This window comes from Syngnathus acus, chromosome 23 (assembly GCF_901709675.1).
Source record: "Syngnathus acus chromosome 23, fSynAcu1.2, whole genome shotgun sequence".
Taxonomy (NCBI): Eukaryota; Metazoa; Chordata; class Actinopteri; order Syngnathiformes; family Syngnathidae; genus Syngnathus; species Syngnathus acus.
In genome coordinates this window covers 2,673,782-2,695,122 of record NC_051107.1, presented here as the reverse complement: position 1 = coordinate 2,695,122, position 21,341 = coordinate 2,673,782, and the positions used below count along the sequence as shown (strand labels likewise).

The following is a 21,341-nucleotide window of genomic DNA, read 5'->3' as shown; positions in this document are numbered from 1 at the left end:
TCGAAAGCCACCATAAAAGTTGCTGTCTGGCTTTTTTAAGGCACTTCAAACATCTGTTTATGAAGTGTCTCCAGACACTCAAGGACAAAATCGTTGACGAGAGAAAGTGTTCACAGTACATGTAGCATGGAAAAACACCAATATGATTAATGTTTAAAAAAAAATAGAATATGCATTAAAAAAAAAAAGGGAATCTTGGTTGTAATTGTTGTGACCCCGCCCCTCGTGCTCATACTAACCATGTCATGGCGCCCCCTTAAAACACACTTCTGGCCGATTTCTGACACACACTACATCATTGGTATCAATGCCACTGTCACACTGATGGCGTTTCACATTTTTCGAAGGTGCTGGAAAACGCTGACGCTACACTATCAGCCTCCAATTCAAACATAGACTTTTTTGCAGCTGTGTTAAGAAGAAGCCATGCAAAATCCCTATAGAGGGAAAATAAAAGCTGCCAACATTACTACTGAACATACTCAGTAATCCCACTCTTCAGTCATGCTTAGCAAAAGCTCCTCTTGCGTCATTTTCATCTGTTGTCCATTATGGAGCATCAGTGATAAATTGGTGTTGGGGGAAAAAATCTGGTGACTTTTATCCGGGTTTTGTGAGTGGAGCAGGGTGACCAAATGAAGTTTGGACTGGTTTATTGAAGGGAAGGGAGGTGGATGAATAAAGACACAAGAGGGACAGACTCACAGACAGCAGACAGGAAACCAGAAGTCCACCCGGAACAGATTCTGACCGGGGGGAAATGGACGAGCAGGACCGGAACTCTAGACGCGGAAAGCAACAGTAGACACTAACAGGAAGAAACACACGGGCAGGGTTTAAATACATGAGGGAGCAGGTGACAATCATTACGTTAATGAAGGGGCGTGGCTAAGGGAAAATGCCGGCGGAGCGTCCTCTGGCACGGATGATGGGGAAGTGTGTTTATAATCATAAAATGGGTTTATGTAACAAAACATGGGGGGTGTTAATTAAAAAAAAATTATGATGAACCACAGAACTCGACTTGTCTGTTTTGTTGGGCAGGATTGTTGATTAATTTAAATATCTGTCGATTTCATGAGTGTCGGTACAAATAAATATAAAATTGCGTTGTAAAATGTCCTCATTAGTGTCACAGGCAAGCTGATGCTGATTCCTTCTGATTTTGGGTGGTCCAATGTGTAGCCCATGATTAAAATATGAAAAATAGAAAAGTACATGTAAGGAAAAAATGTTTTTTTTACTCATAAACGGGGCTAAATAGTCATTTAAAAGGCCCGCTTAGTGCTACACTAGATTGTAAATAAATTACTATATTCTGGCCCCTGCTGGACAATTCAGGAAACAAATGTAGTTATCTATTTATTATTTAGTAAGTTATATAAATATATGTATAGCCGAGGGGATGATAAAGCGAGCAATTGCTTGGGAAACTGTTTCTTTATCATTGAAATAGTAAATTTGATACTTTTTAAGGCGTTGTTAAGGGCGTACCGCCTCGTTGCTATGACAACGAAAGTTCCCAGCACGCACTGAGTGAAAACTGTGATTAGATTCTGTTTTCCAAACATTTCCAGTGTTTTGACAGTTGCGTTTAAGGGTTATTTTTGGTTTGTGTGTTTGCGTACGGCTTGTTGAAGGTTAACAAGGTAGGTCAACTTCGTTCAACTTGGTTTAAAACACTTTACAACGACGCTGCAAGCTTAGCTTGAGCTAATAATGCAAGTCGTCTTAAGTGAGGTCAGAACGGAAAAGTTTGGTTTGACGTTTTGCATGAATAATCAATTGTAAACTTTTTCTTAATTAATTTAAGCACAGGGTTGAGAACTGAAAATAGAAACAAATCCACTGGACACAACAGTAGGACCATAAAAAAATGTTTTAATATATAATTGTTAATGTGTGTATGTTAACATGATTAGAATTGTTTGTGGCTGCATATTACTCCAGGAAGCTGATTTTTGGGGTTCAAATATCTATAAATTGATTTTTATTCATAAACGCTATAATCTAATATCCATTTTTGTCCAAGTTTACAGAAATGCAGAATAAAGTTGAGGAGGAGGACGCCCCTCTTGTCGCCATAGCAACTGATGCTTCACTTTTAGAGACACCATCTGCTCGGTCTACTTTTCAACTTCTGGATCAGGTATGAATTTAAAACATGATATATAGCTTTTATTCACGTGTTTCGGTGCCGTTCATTTTTTTATTTCAAAAAGTCACAACACACAGTATAGCCATTGAAATGGAAGTTTATTATTTTTTTAAATATCAAAAGTGCATATCCTTTGGGATGACAATGACTATGATAGAAAAGATATTGTACACATACGCAAAGCTTCACACACTCATTATAGTACGAATGGCCACAACAATGTCTTCTTCATTCCAGAAATATTAACATCATCATTATTATCAGACCTTACTTTTTGTATGACTCCCGGACATATAAAGTCTATCAAATTTCACAAAATAAAAATAAATACTGTACACGTCCTTAATTCTGCATTCTGCTCATTCACAGTGTGTTAGAAGGAATAAAATGCTGCAATACAGTGATCTGGCGTTAGGTGGCAGTATTGTACAAGTAGTGAGACTTTTCTTTTTTTTTTTTTTACTTTTTCTGCACTCCAGTAATTTTGATCTGAAAAATAATATGGTTATGTTTCTTCCTGCTGAGTCCTGCTTATTTCAACCATGTCAAGTACAATGCAAGGAATCATTAATTAAACAAATATGCTTTACATTGTATCAGATGATGGAACATGGGCAGAGTGAGTTTAATTAAAAAATCAACAATCGGGAGGCTATTACTTGTATACTGCTGGCCGTCACCGCTTCGACCCTCTCAAAAAAATGAGACTTTTTCAGTTCTGGTATAACTCACTTGAATGGCTGTTGTTAATTATGAAAGCGTTTGGAGTGGAGAAAATGATAGCTCATTAGTTTTACTACCTCTGTGCATTGAGCCGAGTCTAAGCTGGTTTAATAGAAAGATGCAGCAGGACAGGAAGTGGATTATTGACAGAGAACCGGTGGAAAAAAATGGTAACACCCCGTTTTAATATGATGGCCCCTGCAGGAGGCTAGCTTTTACACAGCTCGTGCGATATTTCTATTAGTCGGTCATTGTTCACAGTCCATTTTCCTTTATTGTCATTTTAATTCAACATTTAGAAGGCTATATACGCCACAGTGGAGAACTAAAAGTTTTTGTTTGGACTAGGGATGCACCGGTAGCAATTTCTTTTTTTCAAACAGAATACAAATGCTAAATTACACTTGTGTACTTACGGTATTAATATCGGTGCATCTCATTTTTGGACTGTGGCCAACTGTTCTACGATCGTGATTGCTGTGTATCGTATTTTCTGGACTATAAGTTGCACTTTAATTTACTCTTAAAATCGACAGTATGGAGTGAAATTCAATTTGAATAAAATTTCTTTCGATTTCTTGCGATGTAAAAATATCCAAAAAGTGGACCTGTTCATTGAGACTGCGCCTTATAGTCCGAAAAATACGGTAATGTATAACGTGAGTCTACAGTCTGTCCAACTTCTGTCTGTCCATATTTACTCATATTCCTTCTTACGGAGCGTAATTCTTAGGCCGTATCATCATCTTGACCGTCTTGAAGGCCTGCCTGTAGTTGGTCGGGTAGTACTCCGTCGTCATGTTATGCCAAGTCCCCCAGAAGATCCCGTTCCTGACCCCCTTGTACCTCTTGTGGTAGTACTTGCCGTTGAGGTTGGCCGACATGCAGGCGTCAAACCACCAGCCGGAGCTGTAGTAGGCGCCGCAATTTCCCGACGGGTACATGTCGTTATCTCGATCCGGGGTGGAGAAGAACTTTTGATCGTGGTTGAAGTGCTTGTTGAAGGTGATGGCGTTCCCGGCCGTCCCGCTGTAACGACACGTTGGCGTTTTATCACCATGCGCTTTTATTTTTATCGTCTTGATTTTACGCTACCTGTATCCACTGATGGACAGTCGGTATCGTAGGAAATCGTTGGATACGTAGAACTGGTCATACTTGGCGTACTCCCGTACACCCTCGAAGTCCTCCAGCTCAATCCGTAGCGTCATGTCTTTAGCTTTTGTCAGAAGATGGATGTGGTCATTGCCTAGCCAGAACTCGCCTCTACGATAAAGGGCAAAAGAGATAACGATAAATTATGTCAAGTTGTTCACGAGAGGACACTGTTAGTCATACTGAATTCACTTTACGACCGCAAAGGGGACAAGTTGCAAGGAGAGAGTCCGGTGACGGTAAACGAAGGACAAGACGGAACATAATTCTACCTGAGGTTCCCGAAGCCCTTCTTGTATTCATTCCAGGTCCGGTTGAAGCTGACAGAACCGTCGAGTCGCTGCTGGATAACCGTCCAGCCGCCTCCGAAAGACTCCATGTCACAATAGGCCTCAAAGGTTCCATTGCGGGGGTCGGGGGTGATACGATAGACCCCGTTCTTCCGTGTCTCCAGCACATTGTAGTCCGAACAGTCTCGAGGAGCTAAAATGACTACAAAAGTGGGGGGGGGGGAGGTTATTTGCGAGGGGAATGTGACTGGATGATATTCAATCTTTCCTCTCAGTTTTTTTTTCCAGCCCTGCCAAGAGTACCGTAATAGAAATGGCCCCGGAGGCTACGGGAGGCTGAAGAAAGTAATTCAATTTTTAATCATAATGAAAGTTTTCAGCGCTGAATTAAATCCTAGGGCACTGTATTTCAACGCAAAACGGTTCGCCAACTCCCCCCCGCCTTGTTCTTTATAAAAAATGTCCCATTGTGACGCCTAGCATCTCAACCTGACCCAGAAGCAGAACCCCGACCAAAAAGAATGTCACGGACCAAGGCGACATTTAGGGAGATAAAAACCATTGACCTGCACCCTAGGAAATCCAAATCTTTTCCAAACACATAAACCTGCCTCATTCCATCTTTGAACATTTGTTCCCCTGTGGTTGCTCTGCATGCTGGGCTAAAAGACTGCTCAGACTTTTCAAAAAATGTGGGAAAGTGTGTCACTGGATTAAAGCGGTTCTTCCCATGGGGCTTCCATCTTGCTGACTGGAACAGACTGCATGTGGACTCTTTTTGATACATTTTCTGTAGATTAGGGAGGCGGAGCTGAGACATAATGGGGTATCCAGTAGGGTTTTTGCAAAGTGGAGGGAAAAATATGCACCCCCCTACTATGGTACAGCCCGGTACCATTACTCCAAACAGACACTTATCTTGCCTGAGTGAGGAAGACACATTGCGCAATGTGCCGGTCAAGTTTTCCAGACCCAAACTTGAGTTTTTTTCGATCAAGGATTTAACTCGTTCACTACCATTGACGACTATAGACGTCGGTTTCGACTGGCAGCGAACGAGTTAAAGTGTGACATTCGCTGAATGACCCTGTCGCCAGCCTTTTTTGTTTTACAAGATTCTCAGCACGCCGTTTAGATTCCTTAATGGCTTTCCGGCTCACTTGACAAGTCACGTGACTGACAGTTACTGCGTGAATTATCGTCGCATCCCGTTTTGACTGCGGTGAGATAAGTGACTAGCAACAAAATGCAACATGACAGCCGGCCGTCGTGTACGATCAGTCCTTCGTCCGGAATACAAATGTGTTTCCTCAATGATAGTCTTGACTTTCCGATGGACCTTTTTTTTTTTATTTTTTATAACCCAAGTCAAATTCAAGTACCTTGCTGGAACATGCATTGAATTCACCGTGCCAGTTCTCACTGTTTGAGTGAGTTAATGTTGCTGAACGTGAACATTAATTCCTGTCACTTCACCTCAAGGCCCTTAATTCATCCCGGCGGGAGTGGAAAAAAGGAAGATTACCGCTAGCGGCAAGGCCTGGCAAAATAAGTTGGGGATAAATACATCCCCAGAAGTTGCCTTTTGCCTCGTACTGCATGACTGATGCTCTGAGATGACTTTTTAAAGCCCATTCAAAGTGCTGCGGCAGTGCGCTCGCTCGCTAAGACCTCGCGCACGTGATCCATTTAAAAATTAGTTGGTGCAATTCTCCTCTGAGCTTTACTGCTTCTGCACATTTTAAATAGCACATCCAAACATTTCCACGCTGCAGCCGCTTCTTAAGTAAATCGAGCCTGGCAGATTTTTTTTTTTTCACCCCCCTCTAAGCACTTTTGACTTTTGTTTATCTCCGCGAATTCATTTAACATCTGGGACGAATCGTGAGAAACAAGTGGAATGGTGTGACACGTCGAAAAAGATTCCGTCATTAGATTGTCGCTCGTCTCTAAGGCAACAGATGTTTCTTTTTTATGCATTTGGATTCGCTTCAGACAGTCCGAGCACGACTCGTGTCAGAACCATTAGTCGCTTCTTGAGGCAAATATCGCAAGAAGGCAAAGATGAACGTTCCCCCTCCCCAACTCACCAACCACCCGTGTCTAATGTCAGAAAAGCCGCCTACATTGCTCCTTGTGTTGTTGGCGAGAGATAATGAGAAGGAGTTGTTTCACGCAGGACTGAGCACACAAGAGCATGACCTCCAAAACGGGCAAGGCAGACAGGAAAGAAGGATTAGATGGCGAATGAGGAAAAAAGTCAAGAGGAAAAAAAAACCAAAGAGCAGAAATTGAATAAATGATGGAGGTCCGGGGGTAAACATTTTGGCGTCAAAGTGGAGTTTTGAAGGAGAGAAAAAAAAAGGCAAGTTGAATGCTGGGATTCCCTTCACAACATAATCTTCTTAGAAATAAGCTCAAACATTTTTCCACACAAAAAAAAAAAAAATCTGAATATAGCTTCACATTCTCTTTCACCCGTGTACAAAAAAAAAAATGGAGTGCTTTTTTGCTAGCATGTTTGCTTTTCAAGTCCTTGTTTCTCCCTCTCCCCATTTTTGGAGTACATAAAAAAATGTAATGGAATTTCAGGGCACTTAAGCGCCGCCGTCTTACATAAGAAGTCAGTTGTACGTATTTCTTATGAGCACATCCTGAAACTATTCACTCCCCTTTTCAAGGTGACCACCAAGACTTTGTTGTTTTTCGAGAGATTATTATTAGCTACTTATTTAATGTCATTTGGCAGGACTTCGGCCCGGGAGAACTGTACGAACTATTGAACCCATTTTCAAAATGGACGCTTTGAGGATTGGTGATGTCACACTACAAGTCAAGAAAAACATGCTTACATTGTGGCGTGTTTTGTACGGCACACTGCGCCGTGCAGGTGGTGCTCAGTTTGTTGACCACCCCGGTGATGTTTTCAACTCGTCTGTCCACCATGGATTGCACGTTGTCCATGTTGAGGAGGTTGAGGCCTTCCATGCGACCTTGCAGGGCGGAGATTTGGTTCCTGGCGTTGCGAAGGCTCACTGACATCCTGTTCAGCTTCACCTGGATGAACGCGGTGATTCGAAAGCTTTAGTGACTCAGCTTGTGCGCTCGGTCGAGCGGCCGATTGGAATTTTCGATAATCGAGATTGTGTGGTTGTTGGATGGCGGCCAAAAATGGTGTGGAGGTGAAAAGCTTAGTAGGCAAAGCAAAAATTTACCGTCATTCAGATTTAAGATGTCACTATTGAATATTTTTAGAATCTATTATTTCACCGATTAATTGAATAATCGGATCCAATTTGATTTGCGCAAAGCAGGAATTTACGGTCATTCAGATTTAAGATGTCACTATTGGATATTTTTAGAGTCGATTATTTAATCGAATACCATTTGATTTGCGTTGGTGTATCAATTTTTTTTTTCCCCGATTGCTTTTTTTTCTGCAATTATTTTTATTTGGTATTATTTAGTGATTAAAAAAAACAAATGAAACTAAAGTTAAGCAGCATCAAACAAGAAGAATTGATGGCCATTGTTTTCCAAAGTAAAAGCAGATGTTTGCAAATCTTATTTGGATTAAACACAGAAGATAAATCAGTTTCCTTTCATGAATGACGAAAGAAATCTGAGTGATTCATTTGCAGTGCCTGCAATTCGAAAATATGAACAATCATTTGGTACAAACGTCTCTTAACGATTACTATGAAAAAATGACGATTCATTTGATAATCAATTTTTGTCGATTAAACGAATGATTTTGACCTCTCTATTTCAGATCCATATTTATAACACTGTTTACAGAACATGGAATGTTCCCTCATGCTGTCATGATGCCAGATGAGAACTTCTTACCTCATCAACATTCCGCTCATTCCAATTGGCTGATTATATTTAGCAAGGGTTATTTCATTTGAGGATATCTCCATCAATAATTAAAATGATTTAAAGTAAAATATGCCTCTTACCTGCATCTCCTGCATATTGCTCGGACCAGGTGTGATTTTCCCAAAATGATGTCCCAGTCCAGCACCTTCCACGTTACCTCCGGACACCATCCCATTGTCCCTTTCTTCTTGACTGGACCCGCTTTGAACATCCTGTCTACTTGGGTCCACATCTTTTGTCTGTCCCTGGTCTGCCTGCTGGTGCCCGTAGACTCCGCTCCCTCGAGCACCACTGCACTCCTGGCAGCTGCTCTTCAGCTTGTTCACCACCTCCTTGAGGTTCTGCAGCTCCTTCATGGTCTTCTCGAGTAATCTGAACTGCTTGGGGAGCTGGATGGTGAGAGGAGGCAGGGTCACCTGGTAGGGGCACTCCTCACCTTCTTCCGCCCCGGAACCCCCGCATTGGCCTGAAGGTCTCAGCTTGATGGCACAGGAGGTGTCAGAGTCTCCTCTCGAGTCCCACTTCTGGTGCGAACTACCGGGGAAGTCCACCACCGCATGGCAGGTGGCCGTGAGCAGGAGAACGGTCCAAACTAGGAGAGTCCTCATTTTTGTTGAGTCGCTAAAAAAAAGTGATCTGGAAAAAAAGTGAAGATCGGTGAGTCTGAGTATGAGTGAGAGCAACCTGCAAGGATGAGAGAGTGCAGGGGAACTGGCGCTGCTTGCGATGCTGTGTCATTAATATGAGGACGAGCGAGCGAGCGAGGGAGGGAGGGAGGAGAGAGGAAGGGAGGGTTCCGACTTGAAGAGGATGGGAGGGGCAGCGCTATTACGTAATGGCGTTTGACATATTGGTAGCATTGCGAAAACTTAAGCCGTGCCGCAACATCTTATGTTTTTTTTTTTTTAAAAAGAGCAAATTGTATGTCCTTGGGCTGCGGCCATCGTTTGGTGACACCCCGCCTCACTCGGAAGTCAGCCCGTCTCCCCGAGGATGAAAACAACTCGACTTTCTTAAGGGCGATGCATTTTTTTTTTCAACTGACTTGACCCTTTTTGTGAGGCAGCATAAAAGAGGCTGTCATTATCGAACATTTTTTGAATCGATTAATCGAATAATCCGTTTCAAAGTGAATTACTGACATTAGAAAAATACTAAGGCAAAGAAATAGCTCTAAAAAATTTAACGTGATTATAAAAATCGGTTGCTGATTATTTCGATAATCCATTCCTTGCCGATTAATCGATTCATTCCGGCAGCTCTACTTCAGTACTAACAAGCTTTTTCAAACCTCTGGGACTGGCTGGCTACTTGAGATTCAGCAAATTAATTTGGGTGTAGCATTCATTAGAGACTTACAAATGAGTGTTATTGCTTTTCTGTCCTGTATTAATTTTTAATGTTATTTCCCCTCCCTTATCACATGGGAACGAGGGAAAGCATAAAAATAAATTTGTACTAATGTTCTTTGGTGTTTTGTACAAGAAGGTGATGTCAGTCTTGACCAGCGGCTGCCCACAGTTGCTGGATGGAAATTAAAACGCAAAGTTAAGTGGATCCCGCGGACTTGCTTTTGTGGATGTCATTAAGACTTCTGTGGATGTCCTCGATTCATTTGCGCTGCTTAAGGATTCTCTGTGTGCTTGGAGTAACTTCCAGTTTTTTTTTAACATTGCATCAGATGTTAATTAATTAAAAAAATGTTTTACTTATATTAAAGCTTCATCCTACGTCCATTTCTTGCCTGCAGTTATTGTTTACCAGGATGCTAACAGAATATTTTTCGTTCTATAACGTAGACCGAAGAAGTCGACGGGAAATATTAGAACTGAAGGTCCCTTACCTTTTCGGCGCTCTTCAGTCGGCCTCAGAGCTCAATTTCAAATCAAAAAGTCAATATCGGATGATGACAGGAAGGATTGCGAGAGAGGTGATGATTCCCTCCACAGTGATGAGCATTATTATTATTATTTTTTCTCCTTGTGGTTGCAATACACAATGTTCTCACCGACCAGACTATTATTTTTAAATTTTTTAAAATTTTTACCTGCACAATTTTTTCACCGACCAGACTATTTATTTATTTATTTATTTTTATTTGTTCATTGTTGTATTATTCTATTGTTTTATTATATTTTATTTTTATTTTTTTATTTTTTACCTGCACAATCTAATGAGATCAATACAGAACATTTCAGTCGTGCTCTGTTTTGATTCAGACTGTCACACAAACATTTATCACAACTCCATCATACAAATTTAGCTGTAAAATTTATATTTTTCTTTTTAAGCGCGTTCCTGCCTGCTTTATTCAATTATTTCCACGTGCATGTCCAAATCCAGACCGCCTGCTGTCTTCGGGCATAAATCGAATTGAGCAATCGTCTCACTTCAAAGATGGCCGGCCACATGTTACACCTTACGCGCTCACCCCTATAAAAATCTTCCAATTCTCTTTAACGGTCTCATCACCGGAAAAGGGGCGAGGCCTGACCTCAAAAACGCTCTAGGGCTGTTTCGAATAAAGCGAGCATCCGAAATGCCCGCTGCGTCATCTGTGACGGTCGAAATCACAACACCGGGTGACTCATCGGAATCATCTAAATCCGTTCGATTGTTCTCATTCCTTTTGGATGAGCTGTACCATAATAAAATTTGATCCCGGAGTCTGTGATCAATTTCATGACTAAACAATAAACATGCAGGCATGTATGACCCACTTACAAGATGAAAGATTGTGACACATTTTTTTTTTAAATGAATCGTAAACAACATCATTAACTATATTTAAAAGTCGATACGGTTGTTTTTAGATAACTTGGAGAACATTCAAGGTTACCCACCTCATTATGCCCTCATCCCGACCGGCCTGGCTCGAAAGATAAGAGCCCAGCACCTGTCCGCCTTTTCCATCATTGTGACACGCTAAAGTACCACGCCACGGGGGGAAATTTACCCACAGCAACTCTTTCAACGAGCAGATAATCAGACCACCATGTTTTTTTCCCTGCATACCTTTTTAAGATGGAAAATTTCCGCTATTTGTTTTTTTTTTATCTTTGGAATTAGAGATTAGCTTTTCAGTGAGGTCAGGAAATTGTGATGCTTCGATCGGTGCCGATAAAGGTTTTATTTCCGATTTTCCGATTAACGGGAAGAATTACTACGCTTTTTTCTTTTTACATGTGTCCATTTTATTGACTTTTTTTATTGCCTTTCAGATGCTATCACAAGGCAAAATGAGTCAAAGCAAAGTGGACAAGTTGAAATCGATCTACAGGGAATTCAGTGAAGAAATCAAGAGGTATGCTGGGTAGTTTTTAGTGGAAACAAAAGTTTTTGTTGTTGTTGATACACGGGAGCCAAAGTAAAGCTCAAGTTGAGACGAAAGGGTGGAGACGCTAGAACTGTGTGCCAAAACTAATGCGGCCATTTTGGATGTGAATGTAGTTGAATTCCAAAATAAAGAACAAAGTAGAAAACTGACTGATCAGAACTTTTAACCGATTGATTGCCGATGAATGTCAAACTCATTTTTGTCGTAAAAACTGTTCAAATAGTTGAAAAAGATAATCAAATTTGCTCGCAATATCTCTATGTTTAAAAAAGACAATTTGTAATTTTAGTAAAGACACAGTCATTGCGAAATTTATCTTCGCGGGCCACATAAAATGATGCGACGGGCCGTATCTGGTCCCCAGGCCTCGTGTTTGACACTAATAATATTTTACAGCTCACTGAATATTTCCCTCCAACAGTGCCCAGGATTCCGAGGGCCGTCTTTTGGAAGAGGTCAAGAGGCTTCGCGCCGAGCTGAGGCGGCTTCAAGTTGACGCGGAGAGAAGCGAGTCGAGCTTCTCCGAGGAGCCCACGAGTGAGGCGGGCAAGCTAAGGCAGGAGCTCCTACGGGCATTCGCCGAGCTGAAAGCGGCCGAGGATCGAGACTACGTGACGCAGCAGAAGCTGGAGTGGTGAGAACCCGATAAGCAACTTTTTCGTTTTAGAAGGGGGAGGGGGAGGGAGTAAAACAACAAAGTGGTTTTAAGCTTTATCTCAACAACTGTTGAGCCAGTCGCCAGCGGAATTTAATGTTTCCTCCCCGGGATGTGTTTACATGTCCGAGTGCTCTACGCAGGTTAGAGTCTTGACGTCAGTGCTGGAGTTATTTCTGTTCTGCCCCATCTCTGGCGAGCCATTTTTCCTCACTTGTGCCACAGGCTTCGCTTTTTTCCTTCCTCTAAATCCCTCAACGCCGCTATCGGTGCGTCCAAAGGGGTCGGATGCACCCAGAGAAATGGAAAAGAACACTTCAGTGCTCCCCCCCTCCCCCCTCTGGAGGTCAGCGGGAGGTCACTGGAACATTACTAGGCAACGTGATAACATGCGCCGGCGCTTCCCGAACATTCAGTACAATGTCCTCTCGGTTTAAAACAAAAAAAACAAAACAATAACTCAAATCTACTTTGTGCATCCCTTGTCACATTTTTTTTTTTTAATATTCCATTCACCTTACTTTCCCTTTGGTGCAGGCTCCGGGAAGAGAAGCGATGTCTGCTGAAGGAGAGCAACATCGCGTCGAAACTCGACGTAAGTTTACAGACGAATTGTTGAAGATTCCCGAGTTGATAAATAATCAGTCGCTGTTCCAGATTCCGCAGGAACTCGAAAGCACCACGGTGACCTTGCAAGACAAATATGAAAAACTAAAAAAGGAAGTGGCCCAGAGACAGATGGAGATCAGGTAAAAAAATAAAATAAAATCATCTGTTTGACATGACTTGTGCATGAAATTTCTACTCAAACAGAAATCTTAAGGAAGACATGGAGACCTACCAAACCCAAACACTCAAAGAAGAGAAGGATCTGGAAGAAGTGAAAAAAATCATACAAATCAAAGAGGTGTGTGTCTCGGATTCCATCTCGCCGTCAATAAAATAACAAATTTACTTTCTGCCTCTCTTGTGTGTTTGTGTGCTGCAAGGCCGAGAAAACCCGACTCCTCGCCGCACCTGAGCAGATTTTAAAGGAGATCGGAGAGAAACGTACCAAGAGGGAGTGAGTCCCTTAGACACGTTTAACAATCTGTGTCCAATAAGTGGAGGAAATGTTCCAAATGCTCGGGGTATAAACTCCAAATGAGCTGCTTAGACGCCTTCGGTTGAGTCAGCACGAGAAAACAGAAATGGCTCAATTCGCCACCTGATGTTTTTCCTCTCCTTCTGTCAATGCACTCAAATCGCTAAATTACAATCTGCATTAGATTGAATTGGGTTTAAAAAAACATAATGTTGCAACTTTGCCTAATAAATCTTCATTGCGCTTTTAAATCAAGAGCTAAAAGCTGTTTGTTGCCACTTTTGGAACCTGAAGGTGTCAAGATGTAATGAGTGTGAAACCAAATTGGCCCTTTAGAGCTGCAGTAAAGACGTTGGGAGCGATGGACGCCCAGTTGGCCCAAATTAAACAGCAAATGAAGGAAGTGGAGGAACAAAATGACCTCCTCAGGGTACAAAAGAAGGAGCTGGCTAAGGAGATGGAAGGTCTTCAGGCACGAGTGGAGGCTACACAGAGGAAATGTAGTGACATGCAGAAGGAACATGAGGTCATCAGGGAGGAGGAAGCTGAGATGATAGGACGCAGGTAAATCCTTTAATTTATTCTAAAATATCATTCTGGGTTCGAATGGATGGAATCTGAAAAGACGTCTGAATCCGTCTTTGGGAGTGAATGTAATTTGTAAAATTATACTGAATTTTTTTTTGTGTGCGTTTGTTTTTTGTTTTTTATTACCAGAGGGATCCTGGAAATGAAGTTGCAAAGTATCACGTGTGAGCACAAGCTGCTTTGCGAGACTCGGTCTGTGCAGCTCAAAGAGAAAAAAAGGTGAAAATACCACAAAAAAAAAATGCTTATGTAATCCGATTTAACAACACACTGTATGGAAAATTTGCCGATTTCCCGATTATAATAATAATAATAATAATACATTTTATTTAGAAGCGCCTTTCAAGTCACACAAAGTCACTTAGACAAAGAGTTAAAATAAGTTAAAACAAATTAAAACAATAGCATTCAGTAAAAAAAAATTAAAAACATGTTAAGAAACAACAGTAAAGCAACTAGAGATGAAATTTGAGCTTTTACACGCTAATGTACGCTAACAATTGATTTGATGATGGTGGTGATGAATATTTCAAAGCTGTGTGTCTCCTCAGGCAGATGCAAGACCTCAAGAGGATGGAGCGAACGCTGGCCACGGCCACTGAGCAGCTCAAACACACGCAATCTACCTGCGTTGACATGCAAGCACAGGTGAGTTATTGCGTAACGTATTTAAATGAGTAAAAAGGCCTTTGCGATAATTCTGCTATCGCTTTTACGACCACAGTTAACACTGCAGGTGTTTGGGAACGTTTTTTGACTCGCTGTTTCTGTTATCAGGAACATTCATATCCATCAGGAACGTATTTTTTATTTTTTTTTCCAAATCTGTCAGCTTCCTGTAATTTAGCCGCTGTGAACAGTTTGCGAAGCGAAAGAAAGACGAGAAGGGGAATCAAGGGAATTGGTGTCAGCACATCTCATGCATACATAAAAGGAAAGATGGATGACACACGGGGGATTTCACATATTTAGGAAATGTCGCAAACAGTGTTTCTGCAAATCAATGCTTTTTACGGCCAACTTAGGTAGGATGGGTTTTTTCTTACATCCTTTTTTATATTCAAATCGTAATGTTTGCTAGGGCTGTCACCATCGAATATATTTAAATCTCGATTAGTTGTTGATTAATCGATTACTTTTGACATGATAAAATCCTAGCAATTGAAATGCTATAATAATAATATATAATAACAAAATAAGAAAATTTTAAAAAGTTTAAAAATATTATAATACATAAATATATCCCGATTAGTTGTCGATTAATCGATTAATTTTGACATCGCTAAAATTCTAGCAATTGAAATGCTAGAATAATAATAATAATATATAATAACAAAATAAGAACATTTGAAAAAAAAATTAAAATATAATAATATATAAATATATCCCGATTAGTTGTCGATTAATTTTGACATAGCTAAAATTCTAGCAATTGAAATGCTATAATAACAATATATAAGAAAAAACGAGAAAGATTTAAAAAAATTAAAAATATGATATATAAATGTATCCCGATAGTTGTCGATTAATCAATTAATTTTGACATCGCTAAAATTCTACCAATTGAAATGCTATGATAATAATATATAATAATAAAATGCTAGCAATTTGGAATACGCCTATTGAACTTCTCCACTAAGTCCTCACGTTGATTTGCGTTTCCAGTTGGAGGCTCTTCGGAAAAGAGGGCCTAATGTCACGCAGAGGACGACGCTTCAGAAGGAAGTGGGTGCTCTCAAAGTGAGCGTTGCAAAACAGGTGAGGATGCATGCGCTACATGTGGGCGGGCGCCATGCTGTTAGCGACTGCAACGTGCGCCACCTCATTAGTCTCAGACGCGGACAAAGGTAGCGTTGTTTTGTCGTTTTTTTCTTAAACGCCCCCATATTTAACAAATAGCAACGCTATCCAAAAAGCGAGTCTTGTTTTTCAGCTGAGAACAATGCAAAGTATTCTACCCCACCTGCTCCCTTGCTAGTTATCAAGAGCCGACAAGACGAGCCAGAAGCAGCAGCAGTCTGGGATCATTCAGGCGCTGCTGAGAGAATCGGACAGCCTGAGAGAAGAACTGCATCACCTCCGATGTTTGACGTACATCAAAGCTGAAGAGAGGGGCCAGAAGCACCGTGAGATGCTCCGAGCTCAGGTGCTACTCGCGCACACGTAATCACTTGCAATACGTTCCATGTGGTTGAAGCAGACACAAAGATTTTATCGACTGAAATGTTTTGTGTCTCGGGCTGAAACGATCAATCGGAAAACTTGTGTGATTTGATTACAAAAAAAAAATGGTGAAGGAGATTCTATCTTGAAGCTTCACAGCGATCATTATTATTCGATTTATTTCATTTTGATTTAGTTTTAATTAGTTTTTAAAAGCAAAGTACTTCATTTTCCTTTATTATATTTGTTTTCCTATTTCTTTTCATTTTTTAATATATTATAATTATTATTTTTTAGTATTTTTTGCGTGGAAGGACATTTTTGCAGTAATTAATTTTAGTTTTTTATAAACGTAAGATCAATTAGTTTTCATTTATTTTTTGTTTTTCATGTATTTTGTCCTTGAATTTTTTTTTTTTAACTCGAGAGCGTTTGGTTAACTATAAAAACCTCGTTCCACATTCTCATTTTCTGACGCCCATGTCACTCACCAGCTCCAACTCATCAAATCTCGTTAATCAACGCACAACCAATGTTTCCCCGATTAATCAGTAGAATGATCGATTCTAGAAATATTCAATCGTCGTAGCCCTACTGAAATTGACTCTTTTTTTTACTTGAGAGGATTTGGTTAACTATAAAAACCTCGATCCACATTCTCATTTCATGGCACCCATGTCACTCAATCAAATCTCGTTAATCAACGCGCAACCAATTTTCCCGATTAATCGGTAGACTGATCGATTCTAGAAGTATTCAATCGCCGCAGCCCTACTCATGTCTTTTCCCCGCCGCTAGTAACACCATAAAATGCTCCACCTGTGTGATTGAATCCACCCGCAGCGAATGAAGCAGCACATCCAAGAGGAACTTCGAGAGAAGGAGCTCATCGTGATGCAGTACAGCAAGCTGAGCGCCATGCTGCAGCGAAGGTGTCGCTTTTTTTGTGGTTGTTGTCATTCCGCTTTGCAGACCCCCCCCCCCCACACACACAATTGCATGTAATGTTTGCGAGAGTGAGGGCATGATCTACATGCAGCACATTGTGACCACTTTAAAAAAAAAAAAAAAAGCTCATTTGACAGCAACGGGAAGCTGTCAGCAAAAGGCATCTGTTGTCGGCGCGCACTCATTTCAAGCCCGACTGAGCCGCTAATGAATTGTTTCCTTATTCCTCAGAGTGCTACAGTATGGCGAACTTTACGACGTGATCACAGAGGAGAAAAATAAGTATGTCAAGCTGAAGCAGATCGCCTCGCAGACTATCGCCGAGTTGACGGAACAGGCAATGGTGCTGGAAAATGAGTTGGAGATCCGGAAGAATATCGTCACGGAGAAGGACAGGTTGAGACATGACACTTGATGGTATCTTGTTTGATTCACAAGCATTACAGGAAATCTTTTTATTTTTTATTTTTTTATTTTTTTATTTTTTATTTTTCACAGTTTGCTTTCCAAAGCTCAAAAGAAAGTCTCCAATTGCTGCAAAATACGAGAGAAGCTACGCAACAATATCAGCAAGGTATCCTGTTAAATTTTTTTCAGCGTTGGATATTTAATATGTTTATTTTCCTTATTTATTGAACATCCCATAGGTTGCTTGGCAAAGACGTCAGGTCAACCAAGAGTTCGAGGACAACGAAGCGGAGTTACACAGACTCAGGGAAGTGATCAGTCTTCAGGAGCAAGCTCTAATCGACCTCGGCAAGAACCAGGAAGGAGCCGTTCAGCGTCGCAATTTTCTGTGCGTTCAGCATTTGAATCTACCGACGCATTTGTGATTCAAATAGCGTGCCACATATCTTGTCCCTTCCGCCTCGCAGCGGTATTCAGCTGCTGGAGCACGAGGAGGTGTTGTTCGACTACCAAGAGAAGGTCAACTCGCAGGAGGCGGCCATCGCCGAGGGCAACGAGGCAATGGAAATCTTGGAGAAGGAAGAGAGAGAGTTGAAGGTGGCCATCGGCGAGGCGAAGAGACAGATTGGCTTTAAGAAGAAGGATATGCTGGTTCAGAAGAAGATGGAGGAGGAGCTCATTATGCTGCAGCTCGAGGTAATCATAATGGGAATCCATTACATGAGGTTGGACCTTCCTGCCGGTAAATGCGTTACCATGCAATGCGTCAACCTGTCGCTTCAAGCGTAATAGTGTCAACATCTTTCAAGTCCAGGTTGGGCGTGAGTTATTATGGCTACAGGATTGCTCAACTTGATGTGTATGTTAAACAACCAGCTCAGCTTGAAACTCAACCAGATGAACAGCCAAAACTGGACATCCTTAAAGTTAATGAGCAATAATAGTTTTAAATGGATAGATGAGGACCACTTATTGGTTAAAAAAAACTTGGGCCCTGAACGGATTAATTACGTTTCCATTCATTTCAATGGGAAACCTTACCTTGGTTTATGAACACAGTGCCTCTTTTCATTGGCAGATCGGGCGTTGTCACTCAAAATCATGCTGACCCGCTTGACTTACTGATGCATCCCATCGTTGGATGTGACTTTACCCCATGTTGCCAAAAACCAGACAATCCCCCGGCCTTTCGCCCCTCCCATCTGCTATTTTGTCTATCAACTGTTTTCATGCAGTCTGTTGTTATCCGTCAAGTAGCCACAGTGTCTCCCACCAGCTTTTACTTGAAAACCCAAAATTTGTAGCGACATTTTCCGATTGTTCTCACGTAATGGCATCAGTACAATGACTCAAGACTACTAGATGGATTGCCTTGACACCGAGAAAATAGCATTTGGACTCGGTTCTCGGGGTGGATTGTCAGTGTTTAATATCACGAGCCTGACTTCCAGTGTGATACCTTCTGTCGGTTCATCTGGCCAATCCCCCCCCCCTCCCTTCCTGTGTAAAACGGATCATCTTCCACGCCGCACAAATGTAATCTACCCTCGGAGTCTTGCCAGTTCAATTCATTCAGCGAGCGAATTCAATCCCCATGCAGGTTGTTTAGTCAACCATTTTTCCGACATTTGTATTCATCTGTGATCGCTTTATCCGCACGCCCCCACCCCCCTCCCTTGCCCGCCACTTTTGATGGCAAATTTAGACAAAGATGGATTAGGCCATCTGCGAGACTATTGTAGTTCAATACGGCGGCGGCGGCGGCGGCTGCTGTCGTTTGTTTGGAATTTTAATCGTAGCAAAATAAACACAGACTGCTGTCGGATGTTGTTGATGAGCTGCTGGCATTTCTCTGCGCCATAACTCCCCTTGTAACACTTCAAAACAGCCCTTATGTGCTTCATGCCCCCCCCCCTCCCTCACTTTTTTCATCCAGGGAGGGGCGGATGACATGCCGCACACTCCCAATGGTGGTGAGTCATTTTGTGTCCGTCCCTAAATTTTCATCCAACCTGTCTGGAAAGGCAGCGTGGGGAAATCCACAGTCGAGACACGTGGCCACGACATATGCTCAGTCTACAAATATTCCACTTTTTTATTCCAAGCATAACTTTATTTTTCTACCTCCTACAATATAAAGACTTTTAATTTCATGCATGGCCTGGACCCTACTTATCATTCTTTTAACGTGTTCTGAGACTTGCCCAAGCCTGAGGTCTTGTACTCTCTCTCTTTTTCTATCTTTTCCCGACAATCATAAAAGAGGCGGGTGGTTTGGGGGGTGGGAGGGGCGGGGGGTGAGTGGGGGGGGGGCTTAATCATTATCAAGTAATTTGCCGGAGATAATCAAAGCGTGGAAGCTCCGCCCATTTATTCTATATTTTTAATCCAATTTCTCTTATCGGGTATTGTTTGAAAAAAGCGACATTTTGCTTTCAAAATCTAGTAATTAGCGGGATAGCTCGGCTGTTGTTACCATGGAAACCCTAGATGACTTTTTTTAGTGGATTGTATACCGTGGAGTAAGTTTTTTTTTTTATTCTCTCGTGCATTAAGTGTCGCACCGATGATATTACGATAATTTTCCTTGTCGAACGTGATATCGTCTGTGTCTTATTATGGGAAACGAGATAACGCGCATCACTCTGTCAAACCCAATTTTTATTTTCCTAACTTCGTCTTTCATTCTCAGCCGTTTCGATTTCACATCCCTTATCTGCCGCCGTTTGATACGACTTTATCTCTCTTCCTCTATCGCCGGTTTCACGTGACGCCCGTACGATTTGTATTTAAAGGTTCCGAGACGTCGCTTTGAATCAAACCCGCCCGTTCACACTCGGAAAGCTTCATTAATCTCGTGGAAGTCAGAGGAAATGGGAATCATCATCTTGGTTTCACGCTGGCTTTCTTCCCACCGCTTCACACACGTGACCATAGAGGCGTGCAAACAGGCCTAATCCGCGCGGGTTTCATAAGACGGGTCACACCGGGTCACGACCCCCTGTGTCGCGCTTTTTGTTTTCACACCCTGTTGTTCTCCCCCCTCCCCTCCCCACCACGGTCTTTCCAGTTGCTTCGTCGAGGTTTTCAACTTGATCCCCTACGGCGTCTATAAATATTTTCTGATGTTGCTTCTTGCTGTTTTGGATGGATGTCTGAGGGGTTTTTTTTTTCCGTTCTATTTTGTGCATACATATTTTTATGACTCCATAGCCGTGTTTGATACGAGGTGACTTGAGCTACGTGGCCGTCTCCTCGCTGTGACCTTTTTCCTGGATTTCTGCAACCTTGCAACACTTAACAGTTGAAATCAGTGGAGTTAATTGGTGCCGTGACCCGGATATATTTCAAATTTATTTTATCTGGTAGTTACTGTCTGCACATTATTACGAGCATTAATGTTATAATGATTGGTAGAATTTGGAACCAGAACTTTTTGATTGGTGCTGTGACCCAGATATAATTCCAACTTTATTTTAAAGACCAGTGTGCAGCTTTAAAGAGGAGATAATAAAATATTTTTTTATAATCCAATATTTTTGGATTTTTCCCCTTTCTCTCTACAATTATTCAGATGTTAGAAGTCCGGGACAAGACGCTCGATAATCTGACAAAAACAGCCGATTACAAAACGCTTAAAGGCACCGATGCTTCGTCTCCTGAACTGGTCAAGAAGATCGAGAAGGTACGCCGCAACATTATTTTTTTTTTTTTGCTCAAGTGGAATTTTTAAAACTGCTGTGTGTCTCCCGTTGCAGTTAGAGGTCAGCCTTGCAGAAAGGGACAGGCAACTTTTGGAGAAAGAGCTCCTGGTGGAGCAGGTGACGCGTCTCTCGGACGATCTCCGAGAACAGAATGCCAACTGCAAACACGACAAACTGTCGCTATCCAAGAAGGTAAAACTCAAAAAGACGAAATTACGCTAACGCATACGACTAATCTTGTCGTGA

General features: G+C 41.6%; 2 protein-coding genes across 2 annotated transcripts in view; one reads left to right on the top strand and one right to left on the bottom strand.

The window, feature by feature from the left end:
* The first annotated feature begins 1,524 nt into the window (after positions 1–1,524).
* ccdc146 (coiled-coil domain containing 146) overlaps positions 1,525–21,341 on the top strand; it is a 24,184-nt gene continuing 4,367 nt past the window's right edge. The window contains exons 1-20 of the mRNA XM_037242556.1: positions 1,525–1,649; positions 2,033–2,149; positions 11,430–11,512; positions 11,967–12,179; positions 12,738–12,795; positions 12,858–12,949; positions 13,014–13,107; positions 13,190–13,263; positions 13,621–13,848; positions 14,002–14,091; positions 14,424–14,520; positions 15,538–15,630; positions 15,851–16,018; positions 16,879–16,967; positions 17,215–17,379; positions 17,482–17,557; positions 17,631–17,779; positions 17,859–18,087; positions 20,966–21,076; positions 21,150–21,287. Coding sequence (XP_037098451.1) covers positions 2,042–2,149; positions 11,430–11,512; positions 11,967–12,179; positions 12,738–12,795; positions 12,858–12,949; positions 13,014–13,107; positions 13,190–13,263; positions 13,621–13,848; positions 14,002–14,091; positions 14,424–14,520; positions 15,538–15,630; positions 15,851–16,018; positions 16,879–16,967; positions 17,215–17,379; positions 17,482–17,557; positions 17,631–17,779; positions 17,859–18,087; positions 20,966–21,076; positions 21,150–21,287 — 2,355 coding nt within the window. The 5' untranslated portion in view covers positions 1,525–1,649; positions 2,033–2,041. The remainder of the gene's footprint in view (positions 1,650–2,032; positions 2,150–11,429; positions 11,513–11,966; positions 12,180–12,737; positions 12,796–12,857; positions 12,950–13,013; positions 13,108–13,189; positions 13,264–13,620; positions 13,849–14,001; positions 14,092–14,423; positions 14,521–15,537; positions 15,631–15,850; positions 16,019–16,878; positions 16,968–17,214; positions 17,380–17,481; positions 17,558–17,630; positions 17,780–17,858; positions 18,088–20,965; positions 21,077–21,149; positions 21,288–21,341) is intronic.
* Positions 2,580–8,910, bottom strand: fgl2a (fibrinogen-like 2a). The gene is made up of 5 exons (XM_037242561.1): positions 8,289–8,910; positions 7,179–7,383; positions 4,309–4,528; positions 3,977–4,147; positions 2,580–3,910 (listed from the first exon to the last, which is right to left on the bottom strand). Exons 1-5 carry the CDS (start codon positions 8,814–8,816, stop codon positions 3,595–3,597), a joined length of 1,440 nt encoding a protein of 479 aa, XP_037098456.1. The 5' UTR covers positions 8,817–8,910; the 3' UTR covers positions 2,580–3,594.